General features: G+C 53.3%; 1 protein-coding gene and 1 long non-coding RNA gene across 3 annotated transcripts; one reads left to right on the plus strand and one right to left on the minus strand.

The window, feature by feature from the left end:
- Positions 1 to 285: 285 nt before the first annotated feature.
- Positions 286 to 13,951, minus strand: IDH3A (isocitrate dehydrogenase (NAD(+)) 3 catalytic subunit alpha). 2 transcript variants are annotated; one of them, XM_058736310.1, is made up of 11 exons: positions 13,852 to 13,951; positions 10,388 to 10,450; positions 8,219 to 8,302; positions 6,919 to 7,033; positions 5,621 to 5,808; positions 5,038 to 5,171; positions 4,224 to 4,326; positions 4,062 to 4,126; positions 2,718 to 2,802; positions 2,121 to 2,273; positions 286 to 1,605 (listed from the first exon to the last, which is right to left on the minus strand). In XM_058736310.1, exons 1-11 carry the CDS (start codon positions 13,876 to 13,878, stop codon positions 1,522 to 1,524), a joined length of 1,101 nt encoding a protein of 366 aa, XP_058592293.1. In that variant the 5' UTR covers positions 13,879 to 13,951; the 3' UTR covers positions 286 to 1,521. The 2 variants fall into 2 exon arrangements, with proteins under 2 accessions (XP_058592293.1, XP_058592294.1); XM_058736311.1 differs by having other exon boundaries at positions 10,412 to 10,450; positions 13,852 to 13,938.
- LOC131515892 (uncharacterized) lies at positions 13,941 to 16,256 on the plus strand. Its single transcript, XR_009263730.1, has 2 exons — positions 13,941 to 14,256; positions 15,353 to 16,256. It is a non-coding gene; the product is annotated as an uncharacterized LOC131515892 (long non-coding RNA).
- The last annotated feature ends 2,595 nt before the right edge of the window (positions 16,257 to 18,851 follow it).

The following is an 18,851-nucleotide window of genomic DNA, read 5'->3' on the forward strand; positions in this document are numbered from 1 at the left end:
ATTTGAATATTAAACTATTTGACAGAATTGCCGGCGAGCCCCTGACTTTTCTTGTCAGTTGAGCGGGCGGGACTAGTCCCGAGAGTCGTGGGTGTTTAACCCGGAAGACAGCGTGCCACAGGCGTGAGACCCATCGGGCAGGACGGCACCCGGGGAGGCTTTGTGAGAACGCACCGGCTTGTGCCGGAGTGTCACCGCCATCCCACCCCTTCACCCCAAATACCTGGAGCCGAAATGGCCTCTGGCGTATCGCCAGGAAACAGGTGGAGAAAGGGTACACTCCAGGCAGTTCTGGAATTCTTTATTAGGGCGAACCCGAGGGTCACTGGTAATTAGCACAATGCAACAGAAAAGAGGAAGCTGCGGCTTAAACAAAGTAAAAGACACCTAAGACTCGGGTCTGGTTACAAGCCTAAAAAAGCACCCAGTCGGTGAGATTTGCTAAGAAACCCCTGTGATCTGGGTGCTCTCTGCGAAGCCCCCGGGCCTGCAGTGCCACACGAAGGGCAGTCTGTTCATGAAAATAGCGACTGCGTGTCTGCCGTAAAGGACAACGTGCTGGGGGGGGGGGGGGGGGGGGAGGGCAGGGTCACAGCTGCGCCCAACCCCCACTGCGGGCTCCTCTCTCACCAGCGCTGGGGTGGGTGGCACTGATTCGGTGCTTTGGGGAAGGGGAGGGGCAGCCACTGAGATAGGAAAGTAACGGCCAGCGTCCCCAGTTAACTGGGAGCCGAAATATTCGTGGTCAGGCCTTCAGGTCGCTCTGGGCCGAGCGAGGCTCAAGCCACAGGCTCCCATGGCCGACTCAGCGCCTCGCACATCCAGTGAAAGGAAATCCCCTCCGCGCCATTAAAGCTCCCGCCAAGAAGGGTACGTCTGGATAAACCGAATCATCCACACAGACGCACGTGTCTTCCTATCCCACACTCTACCTACGTCTACATCTCGTATGGATTTCTTGGATTTGAGGTCTTTATTCATACTCAGTAATTCACGTGAGAATGTACCTACCTGTCTACTTCCCACAGCACTAAGAGATATGCCGCATTCACTGGTGGGTGGTGGCCTGAACTTCCCGGAACCCTCTCCTGTGGCCGTGTAGCTTTATGAGAATGTCCTCTTGTGCTATCCTGCCAATATGCCAACTTATTCCTATTATGTTTTTCATAAACCAAGGAAAACGGGGTTTTCTTTAAAAAGTTAGATGTTTTCTCTTATTAATCCTGTATCGTATTTACAGCTGAGGAAAAACCGTTTTAACTGAAGTGTAAAATGATTAACATGGCCAATGATACAGTCCACTGAGAGCTTACAGAAGACGCGCACCGGACAGACACGTCATCAATAAAACGGGCCCTCAGGAAAAGTCCTCGGAGAGCAGGCCTAGCGCGTCCCTGCACCCTCCACAGAGATCTGGTTGAGAAAAGGCCGGATCTAGAAATGTACTGTCGGGAAAGAAGCAAACCGCACGTGTGCATGACGTGGTGCGTGTGACGGACGCGGGCTCCACGCGCAGGAGCTTCAATCCAAATCTCGAACTCGACGACAGATTTCCTCCGTGAAGTCTGAGCACTTGGCATTGCCTCCTAGATCTTTTGTTAAGCTCTGAGAAAAGAAGAACAGCCAAGATAAAAATGGATCCACACCCTAAACAAAGCCAGGATGCTTTTCCGAGAGCCCCCAGGGAGATGTGGGCCCAGCCAATCTGGCTCCCGCTGGAGAGGGAGGCCCCCACCCCGGAGGACCAAGGCCCAGGTTAGCGCTCAGGGCACCCTGAGGAGGACACAACAGGGTCTCGACAAAAGGAGGCAGGGAGGCTTTCCAAAATGTCCCCTCTATCCCAACAGTGCACGTGGGAAAACACTTGGTTCTGTTGGGGAGGAAACGCTGTCTAGAAAAATGAGCCGACTTGACCCAGATCGTACACTGACCACGGGACCCGAGGCCTAACTGACTGTGGCTCCCAGGCCATGGCTCTTCTGCCCGGGCGTCTCCGCGTCAGCACTTCCCGACCCTTCCCCGACCTGACACGCGTCTCCCCCCACAGAAAACGCACAGGCAGCGGACACAACGCCGGGGGACGCGTCTGACACGGCCCAAGCACGGGCAACCGCCGATACCTTCCCATCCTTAATTGTGGCAAAACACGCAGCCTCGACCCTGGCAGCGTGGTCGGAGAGTCCCATGTGGCGCAGCATCATCACGGCGCTGAGCAGGAGGGCCGTGGGGTTGGCCATGTCCTTGCCCGCGATGTCCGGGGCGGTGCCGTGAACCTGCCCATGGGAATGGAAGCAGAGTCAGGGGGGCCCCCGCAGACAGCACTCCCCTGGGGACGCGGGGCCCGGCCACCTTTCCTCACCGACGAGGGGCATCGCTGAATGGCTACGGTGCCCTTCAGCAGACGCGGGTCTGAGAAGGCAAGTGTCAGAAAAAGAAAGAGCCAAAGTAAGGGGGAGAATGTGCAAACGTAGGGACTAACCACCATGCCCAACTTTCGGGAAGATGCTGAGGGAGGACGCCCAATAAATAACACGGACACAAAATAAAGAGGGAAGTGAATGAATAAACCAGGCTCACATGACAAACCCACACAAAGCATCGGTTTCTTTCGACAACAGGGAAAACCCAGCACTTGGAACCTATCTACACGGCCAACCCGCCAGGGGCTCCCGGGCTGTTCGGGTGAGTCCCGCCTCAGGCCTCACCAGGGTCCTTACCGACTCGAAGATGGCGACCCCGTTGGCTCCAATGTTGCCACTTGGTGTCACACCAAGACCGCCAATCAATCCCGCGCACAGGTCACTGGGGGCGGAAAAGCATTTTGAGGGTGTTCTGAAAAGTGAAGCTTCTCACCCAGCACCCGGACTTTGGTTTTTAACTACCACCCTCCACCAAAGGGCACGGGGTTCCTCGGAGAAATGGCCAATCCCGGACCGCAGTGAGAAGATCCAGGATAAGCCCGCGGCATCCTGCTGCACCGGAAAGCAAATGGTGGGCCGCGTCCAGAGGCCACAGCTCACAGGGACCCGCACCGGCCAGGATGGGGTGACCCGAGCACCAATACGATGATGGCTCTGGTGGTCCCGCCCACGGTGACGGCCATGCGTCCAAACGGAGAAGTACGTACGCAAAGAAACAAGCTTATGCGCACACAACGCCAACCAAAAGGCCCTTTCTCCTGCTTACCCTCTTCCACCAAATCCTGCACTCACATCATGAGCGAGACTCAGGGGGAAACAAACGTGGTATTTTTCAAAGACAGACCACCGCTGCTGTACCTCCAGCCCCTCCTGCAGGACCCACTTGGAGGGGGGCCCAGTCGTTGGGGCTGGACACTTTGGGGCTCTAAATCGAGGCTTCCTGAAACTTCCAGCTAGTTACTTGAGGTTCTCTGAGCCTCAGCTGCCTTATTTATAAAATGGAGGCAAAATCTATTCTATGGAATTGTCAGGATTAAATGATATAATGGGATAAAAGAACTTAGCAATGACTTTTAGTCAAAAGTTAGTTGTTGTCCCTCTAGGTTTAGCACTTCTGTGAGAAATGTGTTGAAACTCCTAAGGCCCAAGTGAAGGAGCTAGAAACGTAGGAGTGACGGCCAACTTTGTGGGGGGGCGGGCAGCGAGGGCAGCCGGGGAACGATAACGTCGGTGTGGTCAACCGTCAGCACCTGGGGGCTGTGGGTGCCGGCACACAGGAAGTCCCTGTACCTTCCGGCAACCTTTCTGTAAGTCTGAAATTGTGTCAAGTGTCACAAAAATTCTGAACAAATGACCACTCACTAGGTGGCTATACATGACAGCACACTGAAATCACTCAACCAATAAAACATCTCAAAACGGGAAAAGGGACTAATCATTAGGGAACAACAGCCCAGAGCCGATTTGGCAAAGAAACGAATGACCCACCCAATGTGTAATCGCTGACACGGCCGCCTGAGTCACGAGGACCCGTATAACACACGCTGTGGTTCATGACACCTGATTGAAACTCTGTAAGCCACGTTTACTTTAGGACATTTATAAATAAACTACAGGCTGAAAAGGTGTAGTCGGACTCACCTGAGGATGTCTCCATACAAATTTGGCATAACGAGAACGTCAAACTGGGACGGGTCTTGGACCATCTGTGAGGAATGCGTCGGTGTGTTTAGCGATCAAAGCCACAGCCCGCGCACGGGACGCACCGCAGAAGGCAGCAGGCAAGGAAGCGGGTGTACTTACGTTCAGACACACCGTATCAAGGTACATCTCGTTAAATTTAATATCTTTACAGTTTTCAGCAACTTCCCTGCATTTTTGCAGGAAAAGCCCATCTGACATCCGCCTGCATTTAATTAAATAAAAACTGTTGAAGGAAAGACTTGCAGAAAGAAAAGGATCAGATCAAAGAAGGTCAACAAACGTTAGTTCCAGAAGCCCAGATGTCCGATTTCAATTATAGTAAAATTGTTTTTCAGGCAGTTAATAAGACACAAACTGAAAATGTCTGGGGATGTTTCCGGAAGCACAAAAGGATACAAATATAAAATAGTTTGGTCATAATAAAGACTATTATTTTTTAATAGTCTTGTCTAGCAAGAATTAAGAAATGTGTATCAATAAAGTGTTAAAATTGCTTTAAAAGACTAACTCGTCGGATCATTTAGTTGGTTTTACTACTGTACATGCTCAACACCTCCCCGTCCGCCCTGGGGAAACTGCTTCTGCGCACACCCGCCTGGCCTGAAGCGGAGTGGGGGAGGGGCTTGCCCGTGAGAGGAAGCCGAGGGAAGCCCCGGGCACTCGGTCACCGCAGAAACGCTCCCGATTCTGCCTGGACATCAGCGCCCCTGCCCTGTGACTCGCAGCCTCGGCGGAACAGCCACAGCGTCTGGGGATCCCGTCTCCAGCGTCTCTGACAATTCTCAGGCCCACCTTATACCCCGGATCCTGAGCTCCTGCCCCCCAATCTGCTCCCCAACCGGGAGAAGGAAGGAGAGCCGGGTCACCGCTCCCTGCACACAGCGAGCGGGGCTCTGCCCGGCCCAGGACTCACATGATGTTGGCCTTGTGCACGGCCGTGACGTTGCTGCGGTGATTGTTGCGGGCGTACGCAAAGGCGAACTCGGCGATGCGCCGGCTGGCCTCCTCGGTGATGAGCTTGATACTCTGCACAACCCCATCCACGATCTGAGGGAGAGGGGGTCCTGCCTCACCGGAACGGCCACGCTAGGCCGCTGGCAGCGAGGGGGCACCACCACTGGGGGCGTGCTCACACAGTGCCAGCTGCCACGGCTCGCGTCGCGCACGTGGGGTGTCACTGGGGCCAATAACAACGACCCCGGCCCTACGAGGTAGGTAGAATAAGGCCCACTGCACAGATGAGGAAGACAGGTGCAGAGATGGCCCCGGGCCCCAGGACCCGCCTGTGAAGCTGAGGATTGTAACCTGAAACAGAGGACACCCCCCGCCCCCCCTCCTGCTGCCAGGCAAGGCGGGGCCAAGGCAACTGCCCTCGCCTCCTGGGGGTCAAGGTGAGCCGTCTCTGCCAGGTGTTCTCAACAACTGGGGGTCTGAACAACTGTCCCAAGAGCACAGAGAGCAACCCCAGTAAGAATTTAAGTGTGGAAGGAACATACCACATGCTCAATGCCACTGTATTCTCCTTCTGTGTTCTCTCGGATGGTGACAATGTTTACGTCGGTGTAAGGGGTTTTATAGCCCTCGATGGACACACACGGCCGCACGTTTGCATAAAGGTCAAAGGTCTTACGCAGCAATAAATTCATAGATGGGTGACCAGCTGCTATTGGGGTCTTTAAAGGGCCTGTGATAAAGAAGAGAACCCACATGACAAGAGGGTACATTCGGGGGTGTTTCTTCTTTTTGTTCTTTTTTTTTTTTTTTAAGAATTTACTTCCAAGTAATCTCCACACGGAACACGGGGCCCGGACCCACAACCCTGAGATCAAGAGTCGCACGCTCCACGAACCGAGCCAGCGGGCACACTTGCTTCCTTCTAAACACAAGTACCTCACGATTACTGGAAATTCCAGTTTTCCTTTGTTTTACTTTTCGGTCGCAGCTCAGCTAGGGTCCTTCCTTCGGGGGAGAAGTAGCCGAGCGGTCGGTCTAACGTGCGTGCCCACGAACAAAGGGGCACTTTCACAACGAGCAAGGGTCACCTGCTAACTCCCCCGGGCTACTCCGGAGAAGGCATCTGTCTCTAGCTTTACCCTCTACTCCGGTGAAGGAGGAAGATCCGCACGGAAGCTTTCGGGAACATCGCTGTGCACCCGCTGGTGGAGGACCAGGCTCCAGTGTGTGACCCTCGCCACCACCCGGGAGGTGACATCGCCCTTGCTGTCAGTTAAAAGTGAGCAGGAAAACCACAACCAAGAGAAAGAAACTTGTCGGAGCCTCCCGGCGGTCAGTGGCAGACAAGAGATCGCAACTCGGATCTGTCTGGACTGAAAGCCTGGACCGAAAGGGCGTCTGGCACACGCCAGTGTTTTGAACCATGACCTGAAGCGCATGCTAATTAGAATAGCACCGAAAACATGCGAAGTGTGCACGAGATAAATCCAGGTGACGATAAACACGTACTTCCATTTGACACTGGCCAGTAACACCTTCGTGTTTTTCCTGGGGAGAAATACGTCCCCGGATGAAAACCACGGCCTGTCACTGTAAGTTGCTTCGTGTGGTGACAACAGAACGTGGAGAAGGCGTCACTACGATGCGCGCCTGAAACCAGTACCACGTTGTGTCGGCTGTGCTCCGGCAAAAAATTTTTGAAAGAGGAAGTAATAAGTAAATTGCTTCGAAAAGGGTGGCTTCACTTGAACACGGTCAGGCCGTATTTCGCTTACATGCACAAACTTTCAAAAACGTAACCGCTGTAGCAGAAAGCCACAGTCGCCATCGGATCCAGTACCTTTCAAGCCCATCTTGTTCTTATCCATGGACTCTTTGGCTTCTGGAGGGATCATCCACTTTCCTCCGGGTCCCTGGATGGCGGTGACATTCCGCTCCTCCCACTGAATGGGCGCCTAGAGGCGGCACAGAGCACAGGAAGCTGCAGAGTAGGACTCACACGACACTGGTTACAAACTGCTTCACCTGCCGGTGCAGCCGGTGGAAACGTACAATAAAGGTCCGGAAAGTTCCTGACACGCGGGAAGAGAGGTCATTCTCCGCGCTGCCCTGTCCGGTCCACACCTCACTGACACCTGCCCACTTATGTGTTTTCACTACTCTTAACGCGGCTAAAATTAGAATATCGCAAGGAGCCGAGAAACATGGTCCGCGGAAACACGACACGGTCCCGACACACGGATGAACCTAGCAGTCCTTGTGCTGAGTGAAGGAAGCCAACAGAAGACGGCATGAGATTCTATTCCTGCGAAATGTCCAGAAGAGACCCATGTAGGGACAGAAAGTAGCCGGGTAGCCGCCTGGGGCCGGCCGTGGGAGGCGAGGGGGCGGACGGTGGGGGAGGGCAGTGACTGCTAATGAGCCCAGGGTTTCTTTCGGGTGGTGACGGTGCTCTAAAGTTAGACACGGCCCTGGGCTCGTGTGCGCCTCGCCACTGGCTTGGACCGCACACAGCAAATGGGGGAACTGTGCAGTTCCTTGGGGACTCCGCCACCAGGCGAGCTCCATCTCCTCTGTGGGGGGCGTGCTTCGGGGAGCAGGGTATGGACGGTTCAGACCTGCCCCCGTCCTCCCCCTGCACGTGACGGCACCTGGCAGCTATAACTGCCCTAACTGAGCATCGTGTCAAATAAAGCCCAACGTCCCCTACCCCCGAACGAAAGCATTTTAAAATATCTACCTGTGCGGAAGGCTGGGCTGCTAGAATAATCACACCTCGTGCTGGATGGTGACACCACATCAGAAATTTGTTTTCATCTCTGAAAATCTCCTACACAGTGTTTTGCAAAATTGGTTCTATTCTTCTCGGCGGGAGGGCACATACTGAGGAGACAGGTGACCTGGCAGGGCTCAGGGACCCACGCGCACGGCCGCTCGACACCGGCCTCTTGGCGGACGGCGGAGCCGGCGCACGGGCTTGCCGTCCCCAGCACGAATGCTGCTGACGTCGGTGTTGTGGCGATGGCCACACGCCTTCCCGCGTCGCCAGATGGGACGGCTGATCCCGAGGCCACGGACTCCGGCCGGCTAAGACAAGTTTTCTGCGAGCATTAGCAAAGGTCGTTTTCAAGCGCGCTTACCTTGGCAGCATCAAAAATCTTCATAACGGCCGCCGAGATCTCTGGGCCGATGCCATCCCCGGGAATTAAAGTTACCGTCTGAACCTGAGTGGAAGAGATCGCCAGAGAAGACAGGAAGAATCAATTTTTGGCGGTCTGGAAAAGAGTATCCCCGACAAAGAAATCGGCTTACGGGGGCCAGGGGGGTGTCTCAAGAAGACCCAAAGGCCTTCAAGAAAATAGGGGTGCCTCCCAAGAGCTCACCGGAAGGGAGGCAAGAGTCAAGAGACTCAATTCTACTCTTTACCTGAGTTCGGAGGCTTTAAAAAAACTGAGGTGATGCTCTAGAGAAAACAAAAATAAATCACAGAGTAGACCTCCTAATTCGTATTTTTCTTCCAGACAAGCTACAAAGAGCCCAATTAATTCAAGTCTGTGAAAGCAGAGAGAACAAAAATTTCAACCATGTTCTCTCGCTGAAATTCAGAGAGTTTCTCAGGAAGGCAACCGCTCTCCTCTCCACTGGGATCCTGGAAAGTTAGGTTTCTCACACAGTTTGCTCAGTCTTAAAAACACTTCAGACACATTTCCAGAACACTGCTGGGGTCTGTTTCGGAACTCAGAGAAAATCAGACTTCCAGTCACAAGGGGATCCCCGCTTCTCTGAGCTCCTCTGTGAAGCCGGCTCCTCGAGGACAAATGTCACCTAACTGAGCTCAGCGTTTGTCTGTCACCTGTAAGAACAGCACACGTGCTCATACCGGCAAAGTCTGAGTTAGACGCAGAGGGACACGAGTGTCTATAATGTGACACCAATGGTTTATTTCAAAGGCTTCAAACAATCAAGCCAGCATTTCAAACACAGAAACAAAAGCGCGTAAAGGGAAATGATGACAGGATTTCAACGAGTTAAGGTAATATTCAGACCCTCTCTCCCTGTTTGGAGACCCTACATGTCATTAGGTGGGGCCTTTCTCTTGCCTGGGGGTCTGGCCCGGGCGACGGTCCCCGATCTGTTCCAGGTCTAGTCGTCTGTGCTACCTTGTTTCAAATCACTGATTAGAGTTTCCCTGCTATTTGCCTCCCACTGCAACTCACTGAGTGCGTGGACCGTTTCTCAATTTTTCTGTGTTACTGAAGAAATCTTCTAAAAACTTAGTTCCTCTTCTTGTTTCTTTCAAATATAAACCCCTCCCCACCAGGCTAATATTTTTTACACGTGGACGGCCTGAAAATAAATAATAGCAGAGAGCAATGATCTTCTCACTAGCTTTCAGAAAACGTTTGAAATGCCAGCTTGGCTGTCCGTGAGCTAGGAGTGCAAGCCTCATTCTGTGTCTTTTGCACACGCAGAGCCAAAAGAACCTTCTGGCTTCTTGTTCCTGTTCTCCCAGCATGTAATAATAAGTGTCACCAGGCCACCAGAAGAAATCTGCGTCTCTTCCACGGACCAGAGAGCGACCGGAGCGAAAAGGTACGAGGAGCTAATGAACCCTCACAGAGCAAGACATGATATGGGAGTACAGGAATTGTGAAATCCAAATCAGATTCTGTAGCAAGGGGTACAAACCAAATAGGAACTCACTGACCCACAGTCTTAGAAGGCTCTAAAAACGTGGTATCAGCCTTTAAAGCGCCGAGTTCTAACGCCGGGGATTCTAAAAGCGGCAGGTTTAATGAGAAATAGATGATCCACTAACACGATCCTCTCTGAAGGCCGAGGAGGGGAGCGTGAGCCCACGGGGCTCACAGATGTGTGAGCTGCTCCTCGTTAGTGGGCCATCTACCGTGTTCAGGGAAGCCCACAAAATAAAGATGCAAAGCAGGTTTTGAAGCTTCTCAACAATTTTCTCTCAACTTGCACTAGTTTTGAAAAAAAAACCTGTCTTACAAAAATGAGATTGTGAAATAAAGTAACAGGTTCAAGGACCATTTCAATTTTTAACAAGACTCCTTTAAGATACTAACGTGACAGGCTTACGAAGCCAGCTGTGATGTCATTCTTTTAAATGTGCAAGTGACCTGATGCATTCGTGCGTGCGAGCCAGTGATTTAAATATCCAGGAGAAGTATGGCAAATTTTCCTTAATTTGAAGTAAACAGAGACAAGAGACTGTATGATAAACATGTTAGAGCATCTTTCTTGAGAAACTTCTAAAAGGAAAAAACGAAAGATGTAATCGTACTCACACCACCAGCGAACCCTCGGGTCACCTGTTTCTGGTTGTGCAGCGCCCCCAGCAGCCGAGAGACCTACGCCAACATCAACAAAGAAACGTCACTCACAGAACTAAACCACTCGGAGCGAGAGGCACAGACCAGGCCATTTCCGAGGGCTGACAATGTTACAAGTTTGCACGCATGTATTCAGGAACTTCTGAGGAGTAGTTTTCTCATGTATTAGCTCAATGTGACAAGCTACCTCAGATCTGAAAACCTAACTGTTCAGTTTACCTTCGCTTTGAAAATTTAAGTACTGAATACTTTCAACGTGGATTTGATGCATATGAGTTGTCAAAAAGTGTTCAAGGTGGACTGAGACTATATACCTTTTTAACTCAAACACTGCATTTTTCTCAGATGATCTGGAAGGTTTTATGTCAACATTCTCGACTACTGCTTCAAGGTGGGGGTACCACATAATCGTATCACTAATTTTAGAGCTGGAGGAGTCCTTAAAAACTCCAGAGCCCAGTCACTCATCACACAGGTGGACACATTGGTGTCTAAAGGGTCAGGATTTGCCTAAGGCCACAGAGTGACCAGAGACCAGAATTCAGGTCTCCTGACTCCCAGTCCAGTGCTCCTTTAATTACACATTATGCCTATTCTTCTCCCAGGAATATTTAGTATTTACTCTTTATAATAACAAAAAATCTAACAAAGTTGACTTGATACTTGGGTCATACAGAATGAAGCTTTTAAATAAGTTACTTATTTTTTCTCACAACACAGGTAACATGGTCATTACTGTTAATTGCCGGGAAAGGGACACAAAAAAAGAAAAGTCACCTACCAACGCCACTAGCCCAAGATGGTACCACTGGTGTACTGTTTTCCACTTAACACTATTAGACACCAGGAACAGAAACTTTTTTTTTTAATTTTTTTTTTTAACATTTATTTATTTTTGAGACAGAGAGAGACAGAGCGTGAACAGGGGAGGGGCATAGAGAGAGGGAGACACAGAATCCGAAACAGGCTCCCGGCTCTGAGCTGTCAGCACAGAGCCTGACGCGGGGCTCGAACTCACAGACCGTGAGATCATGACCTGAGCCGAAGTCGGACGCTTAACCGACTGAGCCACCCAGGCGCCCCAGGAACAGAAACTTTAAAAGGTCATTTTGAGCTTTAATAACTCAGTCACTGAACACTGGGACAAAGTCCTACTACGTTAGCATAAACAGAATACAATCAAAGAAATTGAGTACATCAACCAAAGCTACCAAAAGCCGTTAGAAGTTTTCGAGGTAACTTTTTTTCACGCTGGATACATAAGTGAAGACACATCTGTTACGTCCTGTCTTAGTGTTTCCTTTTGGGGTCACTTCCCAGGAGGCCCGAACCTTTGCTGTGATACTGGCATCTACTAACGAGATGACAACCAACAGCCAAGAAGGTATGACGAGCGGTATTCTCCCACCCGGCGTCCACGGTCATCTGCCTGCACTGAAAATACAAGATGGGGCCAGATCCAAAGAGCACTCGATGCCAAAACCACTGGCAAAAACGTTAATCCTGGAACATGATTCACCCGCGGACAGATGGCTGCTGGAAGACAGATCTGCCCGAGTGCTTCCCCTCCCCACCCCTCCCCACCCCAGAAAGAGGGGAAGGACATCCATCCGGAACAGGCCCCCGTCTCCGTGACCAAGACCCAGCTTCAGATGTGAATCCACAAGCACCTCGGGATCCCCAGGGCCCAGGGCAGCTGGGGGCTCACAGTAGGTGCTCAATGAATATTTTTTGGAAAAACAAAAGCCTGCTTCAATCACCTCTCTGTCGGCCAAGTTCTCACCCTGCAAACGCCTCTAATACTTGCAACCAGTCAGGTCGGCGTCTGTCACCTGTCCTATGTGATCTTAGAATAAGGCAGGATTCGTCCAAGTCATTAAAATGACCCAGAACTCTAAGCAAGATGTTTTTCGAGCACAGGCTGGCTTGTACTTTACAATCTACGTGCATATATGTTAGTTTCTACAGAACCTGGAGAGAGAGGTGTCAGTGGCCTTTTGCAGATAAGGAGCCTAAGGCCGGGACCTCCGGTCCTTCTCCTGTCACAGCCCCTCACCTCCTGTCACCTTCCTGCCCAACTCAGACATACAAATACAGTGCGGGGCGCATGGCTGGTACTCTCTCAGTAAGTGTCTGCTGCAGGGAACTGGCTTGTTGTAATCATAGCATGTTAGAACCAGAAAGGTCTTTAGAAACCTAGTATTTTCTCTAAATCGAGGCTTTTTTAGGAAAAAAAAAACAATTTAAGTTGAAATCACTTTTTTCAAATAAAGCCTTCAATGGAACCCCAATAAAGGAACTGCTCTGATTGAAGCCGCCACTAGCTCAGCGTCTCCCACGTCCCAGGGCGTCGGTCCAACCCCCAAGGGAAGAACCGGGCCGCACAGAGGTCAAAGGCCTCACAGCCAGTCGACGTCAGAGGGGAACATCTTCTATCACACTGGGCCCCACACTCTGGGCAAAGCGCACTTACCCGCACATCCCTCACCAGGTGGGCTGCTCAGTCCACCGTCTGAAGGCGTGGTGAACCCACCAAACAGGAATCAGGTGGTAAGTGGGGCGACAGGGGCACGAAAGCCACTCCACCTTCTGGAGCAAGTGTGGCCTAACAGTCACCGTCACACACAAGCCCAGGTCTGAAGAGTCTAACCAAGCAGATCCGCCATCTGCTCGCGAGGGCAAGCTGAAAGCTTCAGATCTGTGTGCTGCTGCTTTCACACCATTTAACCTCCACAACTCGGGGAGCAAGCATAGGTGTTTCACAGATGGGTGCACACACGACCAGGGGCGTTAAGTCATCTGCTCAAGGTCATACAGCCAATCAGCAGCACGGCCCGAATTCGAACCTAAGACTCTGGTGTAGGCGGCGGGGAACGAGGCAGCGAGGCCCCTGGGGCCGCCCGCAGCTCAGACACCGACTCCCGCGTGACCTTGAGCGGCAGCATCCGCAGACGCAGGCTGGCTCCGCCGGGGAACCGGGGAACTGCGGGGAGCCCCTGAAGCCCCTCCCGGCTCCGGCTCCGGCTCCGGCCCCGAGCTGCCAAGGGCACCACAGTTCTCGAGGTCGCGGCTTTCTCCCCAACATCAGCGGCGGGGGGCTCGGACGGGGACTCCCGCGTGCAGGGGCCCCGCGCCCTCCGAAGGGAGCACCGCATGCTCCCGCGAGCCCCGCGACCACACCCCGGCCCCGCCGGCCGCCCTCGAGCCTCCCCGGGCTCGATGCCAGGCCCAGCCCGGCCCCGGCGCGGCGCTCGCGGGGGCACCCGGGCCCAGCCGTGACCTTGGCCGGCCCCGCCTCAGGTGCGACCGTCCGGGCTCAAGGCTGCCCGCACCGTCCACGCCGGCCGAGACCCCGGCGCCCGCACCGTTCCCGCCCGGCCCGCCGCCCGCCGCCGCACACCGGCCCGCCCGGCGCTCACCTTGGAGATCCACGCTGGACCAGCCATCGCGACCCTCCTCGCGCCGCGACGACGGCAGCGGCAGCAGTGCGCAACCGCGCAATACGGCCCGGGGCCCCGCCCCCGAGTGACCACGCCTCCCCGGTGCCCGTCCCGCCCCCTGCCAGCTCCGCTGGCCAATCGCCCTGGCTGACCTCGCGGTGACGCGCGGAGGCGCGACCCGGAAGCCACCCAGCGCGCGTCTCCAGGAAGGCCCCACCCTCTCCTCGCGGCCGCCGGCGTCGGAATCCGTTGGAGCTCTGCGCCTCCGACTGCCGGCGTCCAGGTCTGGTGGGCGGTGGGCTCCCTGCTGCGGGCGCCCGAGCTTCCCCGAGACTCGCAGGCTCAGGCTACAGCTTCTCTCGCGGAGTTTGCAGTTTCGTGCAGGTAGATGGGACGGCTCACTCGTTCCACAAATGCTTATTGTGTGCCGTCTTCATCGACGGGTAACCCACGGATCCGGGGGTCCGATGGTCTGTAGTGAGCGCAGACGGCTGCACGGCCGCCGTCGCGGTCCTGTCCAACGCGCGGGGGTTGCGGGCCTGCGCTCAGCCCGCCCGCGCGCTTCGGGCCTCGCGGGGACGCGCCGGGAAGCGGCGGCGCCAGGAGGTCCGCGAGGCGAACCCGGGGACCCGGCTCCAGCCCATCATGCCGGAACCGGCCCCTCTTGGCCGCCCTCGCCTCACTTTGCGGGGGGCCGCGGCCGGGGTGACTTACACGAGGCCTCCCCTCCCTGCCCTGCCAGGGCTCAGTCCGGAGGGGAGCCGCCCCCGCTCCCAGACAGGTGATGAATCGGGGCGGGGGGGCGGGGGGCGGGAATGACGCCAAAGGCCTCGGGGATAAAATAATCTGCAGCTACGTCTGTGGCCTGGTCAGGGCAGAGGGATTTCGCCAACCTCCCGCCGGCCCTTCCTGCCCTCTGACCTGGCAGTCCTGCCCTGAAGAGTTCACAGACCCTCGCCTCCATCCCCACCCTGCCCTGCTCAGGTGCGACCTGACCACCCTTCCTCCCCACAGTCCGCCCTCAAGCACAGCTGCATCCAGGGACCAGCCTGACTCCCCCTCGCAGTCACCACTCACCGCTATTTTCAGCCATAGTGTCCCGCCACTCCTTCCAGCCCCACTGTCCTGGAGCACCAGCCAAGTAGGACTGCTGGCCAGCCCCCAAATGCTTCCCATGGTTTACTTGCCCCATGCTCATGTCATTCTGACTGTCCGACTGCCCTTTTGCCCCCGTTTCCACCTGTTGAAATTCCAGCCACTTGTTAAGACAGCTCGGATGTTGGTTCCTTTGGGAAGCACCCACTACCTGCCCACCTATCCCTCTCCCTACTCAGGACCCCCACCCCCCACCCCAGCGCCAGCACTTGGTTCCCACCTCCCCGCTCCTGGGGACCTTATGGCATTCTCTCCTGCTACGTGTCTTTGAGAAGATCTTCCTCAAGCCCAGAGAGGATCTCTCATGGCTTTGCTTCCGGAACAGAAAACAGCACATCCAGCTGCTCAGTGACTTTGAGACAAAGATTGGAGGACTTTCTCCAATCCATATCCAATCTTCACATCAACCCCATGAGGAAACCGAGGCACAGCGAGTAGCAGTGATGGCGGCATTACACTGGGATGCCTGATTACTGAGACAGTTCTCCTAACTGCTAAGTTTCTGTGAGGGGCCATGCAGTTCAACAACGGCTTCCCAAGAGAAGTCCTATCAAGTGCTGGGTGAGGACGAGTAATGAATACGCCCAGGCCTACCCTCCAAGTCTAGTGAGGGAGAAACACAGAAATTCAGTGACAGGTGCTTGAAGGGGTTTGGACCGGGTGGGGCTGGCTGGGGAAGATCCCGTCCTGGAGATGGTGTTTAAAGCGGTCCTTGAGGAGGTAAGATGTCAGCAGCCTGAGATGGGGTCCGAACGGACCGGTGCCAGCAAAGACTTGGAGGCAGGAAAGCGTTGAATCCTCACAAGCTTAGGTTCTCAGACTGAAACAGCCCTCAGAGGTCGCCCGGTGCAGCCCCCATGGCAAGGTGCTCCCTGCTTCCCGAGCAGCTGGAGAGACGTCATCTGGGAGCCCCTCCCTTGATGGGCCACAGGTTCCAGAACTGCTCATAGATGTTCTGGCATTCCTCCAACATGCAGGCCAGTGTCCCCTGGACAAGCCCCTTTGTCCTGTGCTGGCATTTAGGAGCGCCCAGACGTGCCATCAGCAAGGCATGTTGGGACCAAGGTATGCTTGCCACTCAGGAGAAGGATCTGGAAGGTGTGTCCTTGTTTGTGACTACAGCACTACCCCGTCCAGGGGTGCTGTACTCTACAAAATGGTTTTAATCAAGGTGGTGGCCTTTAAATTAATAAATCAGCAAAATACATTATATTTATTCACATGCTAAATGCTTCTTTTTGCTTTTTTACAAAAGGAACACAAATTTTTTTCAGTAGAGTTTCCCTAATTTATTTTCCTAAATATTAGAACTTTAGTAAATAAATGGGCAAGGGACCCGAACAATCCTTTCACAGCCAAAGAAACCAAGAAACTTTTAACCAACCTTAACCATAATCACGTACATGCAAAATTTTTGAAAGTTAGAAACTTCTTTGGCCCTTTTATTAGAAAGTATGGATAAAATGCTCATGTCCTCTACGGTCTAATTGGTGGTGAAATGGCTACACTCTGAGTTCTGGCTGGCTCCCAAATACTGTACCGCCACCACCTTTCTGGAAACAGTTCAGTGTGTCTCAAGACTTCTGTGTCTTCACTCTTTCACCTCGTACGTAAATCCATTCCTGAGAATCAGTCCCTCGAAAAACCCCACAAAGACAGATCCATTGGCACAAAGATACTCATTATAGGGTTGTCTATAATATTGTTAATTGAAAGAAAAGCAGTCTTAATGATTAACGAGGGAATGGTCGTGATTTAGGGTAAAGAATCGAGTGGAGCGCTGCACCGCCCTCAGAGGTGACCATTGGGAAGACTCTTCGGCATCTTGGTAATTCTTTACGGTTCAATAGTCAGAAAAAATGCTTCGAAACTGAACGTGTCTTCTGTGCTCTGTCACCTCTTTCTACGTGTGAGCGATGACGAGCGGGAACCAGCTCCCTCACTCAGCCTTCCTCTCCGTGAAATGCAGCTCCGGTCTCCCAGGTGCCCAGGTCAGAAGACCTGAGGGTCAGCTCTGTTTTTTGAGGTTGAGCTACAGGCAGATACTCCCCGCCTTCCCAGGTCTAAGCCAGAGTCCTCTCTGGGCAGAACGAGGGCAATAGCATGCACGCTGGTCTCCCTGCTTCCCCCCCTGCCCCTCACAGTCCGTGTCCTGCCTTAGGGGTCCTGTTAAAGCAGGAGACAAATACACCGTCCTCTGCTCAGAACAGCCAGCGACATCTGTCCCTTGGAGTAAAAGCCAGCGCTCTGATCATGGTGCCTCAGGCCCTAAGTAGTCTGCTCTTGCTTCCCGCCCCCCATGGCCCAGATGGGGGGTTTTCCCCACGACAGGCAACTCTGCAGACCAGCTGGGTGTCCTACCGCGTAACTCGATTCTGACGCCATCTTTCTGGAGCTGTCACATCCCGAGGACCAAGGGCTCAGTCCTGTAAGACTGTCCCCATGACAGCACTGGGTGCAGGTAGTCCCTCCTGCCTCTGTCAGCTGCCAACACGACCTGCCCACATTCCCCTCCTTGGGTCCGGTTCCTTTGCCAGAGTGGCCCCCCGAGCTCAGGGAAACTTTTCACCGGTCTATTAAGGGGTGCGCCGAAGGGTGCAGGTGAACAGCCAGATGCAGAGATACAGAGGGCGGGGTCTGGGAGGGTCCCGGGCACAGGAGCTTCCGTCCCTGTGGACACGCATGGGCGTGTTCACCAATCCGGAAGCTCCCCAAGCCTCAGGCGTGTGCGACTCTTACGGAGGTTTCATCATGTAGGCACGATCAATGACTAACTGTGCTTCCAGCCTCTCTCTTCTCGAGAGGATGGGCAGGGGGTGGCAATTCGAAACTTCTGATCGTGGCTGGACTTTTCTTTTGACCAGACCCCTCCAGGAGCCCACCCGGGGTCACCTCATTAGAACAAAGGACACTCCTATCCCTCACGAAGTTGCAAAGGTTTCGGGGGCCCTGTGTCAGGAAAGCGGGGGCTGGAAAACTACAGGCCACGGGTGAGCTCTGGCCCACGGCCTCCTCTAAGCTAAGGAGTTACGGAATTGCTTTCACACTTACACTTTTAAAAGTGTGTAAAATCAACAAGTTCATAAAAATCGGTAACACTTTGCGAGACTTCAATTATATAAATTGGAGTCGCAGTGTCGCTAAGTAATGTCTTGCTGGAACACCGCCAAGCCCATGTGTTTGGTGGCCGCATCCACAGTAGAGGGGAGTAGATGTACCGGAGGCCGTGGCTGTGGGGCCAGCAAAGCCTGAACTCTTTCCCATCTGGCCCAAACAGAAAAGGCTCACTGAACCATACAGTAATGATGCTCAGACATTTTGGTCTCAAGACTATTTCTCATTCTTAAAATTTGAGGACCCAAACTTTGGTAATACAGATTATTAATATTTATCGTATTAGAAGTTAAAGCTGCACATGACCCCCAATAGCTATTTTAAACATATGTTTTAAACAATTATAACAATAAACCCGCTATGTGCTAGCTTAGTGCACATATTTCTACGGAAAATAATATTTTTAAAGACGTAAACATTTAGTGAGAAGAGTGGCGTTGTTTCACATGTTTGCAAATGTCTTTAAAGCCTGGCTTAATTTAGCGGAAGGCAGCTGGATTCTCGTGTCTGCTGCTTCGTTCAGCCTGCTGCAGCACCGTGCATGAAACTTCTGGAGAATTCCACTGTGCACTTGTGAGAAGATGAGAGTGAAAACAGCGAACGATGTTTTACATTGTGGAAATAATAATGCCGACCTCACAGACCTTCTGTAAAGATCCCGGCGACCGTGCTTGGAGGGTAGCTGCCCGGAGGCGAGCAGACTTTCCCCA

Source organism: Neofelis nebulosa, chromosome 7 (assembly GCF_028018385.1).
Source record: "Neofelis nebulosa isolate mNeoNeb1 chromosome 7, mNeoNeb1.pri, whole genome shotgun sequence".
Taxonomy (NCBI): Eukaryota; Metazoa; Chordata; class Mammalia; order Carnivora; family Felidae; genus Neofelis; species Neofelis nebulosa.

Bases quoted from the DNA above. Each gene is read 5' to 3' on its own strand.
- IDH3A (XM_058736310.1), bottom strand. From the start codon at position 13,878: ATGGCTGGTCCAGCGTGGATCTCCAAG. The intron at 8,303-10,387 runs GTGAGTACGATT...TCTTCCACTCAG, and splicing joins CCCGAGGGTTCGCTGGTGGT to GTTCAGACGGTAACTTTAAT. The intron at 2,274-2,717 runs GTAAGGACCCTG...TCCCATGGGCAG, and splicing joins GGGTCGCCATCTTCGAGTCG to GTTCACGGCACCGCCCCGGA.